We start from the raw sequence: 3,029 nt of genomic DNA on the forward strand, positions 1-3,029 counted from the left end.
GGGAAATCCACTGAGCCAATAACAACACTGCAGCCTAATTCTAGTATACAAAAAAGGCCCCAGTCACAAGCGTCATCCTGGGGGCTAAATAAAGGTTCTCTGTGTGCTGGCTTTGCTAAAGCGAGCCCCAGCACAGGGCAAGGTGATAAGATAAAGCTCCCCTGCAGTGGAGAAAGTGAGGTTTGTTGTGTTGTTTGAAGTGCAAACAGCAACCAACGTGTTGCAGGGTGGGTTGGGGTTAGGAAACACAAGTGATCAGCTGGCTGGAAGCAAACCCTGGCTGTCAGAGATGCTCCCAGAGCAGGTTATGAAGCCAACATTTAAATAGTTATATGAAGTTCTTTTTCAGCTGGTCACAGCCACCACCGAGATGCTCTTGGGCTGAGCTTTCAGCCCATCAGCAATCGCTGTTTTGGGCAAGAACTCCCTCAAACTTCCCGTGGATAATTGAGAGGGGAAATGGAGATTAATTGAGGAATTAGGAAGTTACGTTTTCTTATCTGCAAAGGATTTGTGCTGTCACTCATGACTTCTTGCTGCCTGATAAAAAAACCCTGTAGAGCAGTTCCAATTATGACTGCAACTTAGATTTACAACCTTGGAATTTAGGCCACATGTGAAGTGCTCCAAAATGAACCTGTAGCTGTGATCACTCCGAGTTTGCTAAGCTCCAGCAGCACTTGGTAGTTCATTGCTTGCAGCCCAGGCTTAATTTAGGGTCTGCCTCCCGTTTGTATTATGTCTGGCTCAGCCCTCATTAAGCAGACAGCAATACCTGGCTTTCTTAGTCTTCAAAGAGCTTCCCAGATTAACACACACCACCCCTGGCCAACAGCCATCCATAAATACCATTTCATTTAAGAAGGAAGAATTAGGACAAGGAAACCACATCAGCTCTGAGGCCGCATCCAGAGGAGATGCACCACCCGTCCACTAAATCACAGCCTAACTCCACTGCCCTTGATGCAAGCTCAGGACACTCATCCACATTGTGTCTACTCACCTTTGAGAGCCCTCCCACTTCTAAGTAAAAGCAGATGATGAAGATGTTCCAGGTGACCCAAACCGCAGTCCAGATGGCATACTAAAAATGAAGGGGGACAGGGGGACAGAGACAAGCAATAAACATCAGGAAGTCACTGGAATTGGTTTATCTATACGTGATCTAGCTCGGGGTTGTTAAATGCCCTGAGTCAGCACTGCGATCCTGTTCTCTTCCTTTATTTGTTTCCCATATGCAGATGGTCCTTTGCCTCATTAGAGGTGCAGGGGTGGAAATGTGGAGGGCGTGGAAGAGCTCCTGCCATGCATTTGTCCAGCATCTCGCACAGTGTCTTGGTGTTACTTTTGTACCACTTGTAATATTCCAGGTTAGGTGTAAGTACAGTAAAAGTGCAGCACAGTGAACAGTGTGCTCCTGAGCACAGCCAGACACCTCCTGCTACTGTCTGCAGTGCTCGTGCCTGGTTTCCCAAGGAGTTTCCTCAGTTCCTCATCACATGCTGTGTCCCACCAGAGCAAAGGCTGTGAACAAAAGGGGCATTACTTACCACCACTATGTAGCGAGGTCTGTATTGAATAGTGCCAAACAGGCCGAGGATAACGATGATGATGTGGAGGAAGTTGGCTAGGATAGGGGCCCACTGGTATCCCAGGAAATCGAACACTTGCCTCTCTAATGCAGCGAGCTGGAAGGGAGAAGGAAAAGGAGATTTACAGCTTCTGGGCTCATGCTGTTTATTCTCAAGGTTGTGACAGGCTCTCTGAGCAGATCACCGCAGCTGCTGAAGATGCTGCTCCATTCCCAAAGCCATTTACTGCCTATGAACCAGGTCAGTAGGACACAACATGTGTCTACATGCCCCCTCCCTTCCACTTCGTACTCATCGCCTCTCCTCCAACAGCTAAGCTAAGGCATCCAACTGAGCTCCAGTGTCCTGTGCACTTTGCGGTGGGGAGGTGGCCCTGGCAGTGGGCAGAGGTGAGCAGAGGGGTGATAAAGCTGAAATAGCTGCAGCAGGACTTTCAAGAGCTCATTTGTCAGAGCCTTCAGCATCGCTCTGTCATTCCTGACACCTCTCATGTTTCTGCTCTCCAGCACACATCCATCAAAGTCAGAGTGAGGAGGCAACTCTCTCCTCCACCTTCACCCCGCACAAAATGCTGCCATCCAGTAAAGAAATTCTGCACACACATCAGTTTTTCAGGACAGGCTGTTTCCCTCTCCAGCACTGATACATGATTCCAAGCTAAAACTATGTCCTAGAAATAAAACTCCGTTGCTGTTGAAGTGCTGGGCCTGATTTTCCAATCATACTTGCTTAAAGATGTGGGTTTCATCTGTAGCCATCATTTGTGCATCAGGCAACAACTGGTCACTGGATCTAAACTGCTGTGTTACACACACAGCTGAAAGAGCGCAAGAAACATGGAATTGCTTTCTAGCATCTACATCCCCACAGCCTTTAAATACCATGTCTAGAGGAGGAACAGCGAATGGAAGGGGCAAAACCATTCCTATAGGTTTCTCCCCAGTGCCCAGCCTTACACACAGAGATCTCCTCTTTGCTTGTCTTCACTAACACAGTGCAAACAATCCCTCCCCATTGACCAGCCAGTGCTAAGGCACAGCAAGAGAGTTCTCTGCCAGGGGAAGATTTAAAGGGTGTTTAATTATCATAGAACCATAGAATCACAGAACAGTTTGGATTGGAAGGGACTTCTAAAGGTCATCTAGTTCCAGCCCCCTGCAATGAGGAGGGCAATAGTAGTACACTGAGATTGCATTATGACATTTCATATTTATTTTCACCTACAGAAATCATTACCATTTACCATCGATAGTCAATATTAATTTAACTACTAATTAGATATTAACCATGGGTGATCACAGTCTGCTGTGTGCTATCAGCTACAGGACATCTTTTCCTGGCTTGACTTTTAAAGGGCAGCTGGGGACCAAGCACCGGAGCTTCAGTAATGTCTGAAAGCATTTATGGATGCAAGTGGCTGGCGGGGCCAACCCAACC

At 47.3% G+C, this 3,029-nt stretch overlaps 1 protein-coding gene across 1 annotated transcript in view; it reads right to left on the reverse strand.

Annotated features, from left to right (window-relative positions):
• NKAIN4 (Na+/K+ transporting ATPase interacting 4) overlaps positions 1 to 1,688 on the reverse strand; it is a gene marked incomplete at its 5' end in the record, with an annotated part of 24,110 nt that extends 22,422 nt beyond the window's left edge. The window contains 2 exons of the mRNA XM_010010111.1: positions 1,004 to 1,084; positions 1,551 to 1,688. Coding sequence (XP_010008413.1) covers positions 1,004 to 1,084; positions 1,551 to 1,688 — 219 coding nt within the window. The remainder of the gene's footprint in view (positions 1 to 1,003; positions 1,085 to 1,550) is intronic.
• Between the last annotated feature and the right edge of the window lie 1,341 nt (positions 1,689 to 3,029).

Source organism: Nestor notabilis, unplaced genomic scaffold (assembly GCF_000696875.1).
Source record: "Nestor notabilis isolate BGI_N333 unplaced genomic scaffold, ASM69687v1 scaffold23212, whole genome shotgun sequence".
Lineage (NCBI taxonomy): Eukaryota > Metazoa > Chordata > Aves > Psittaciformes > Psittacidae > Nestor > Nestor notabilis.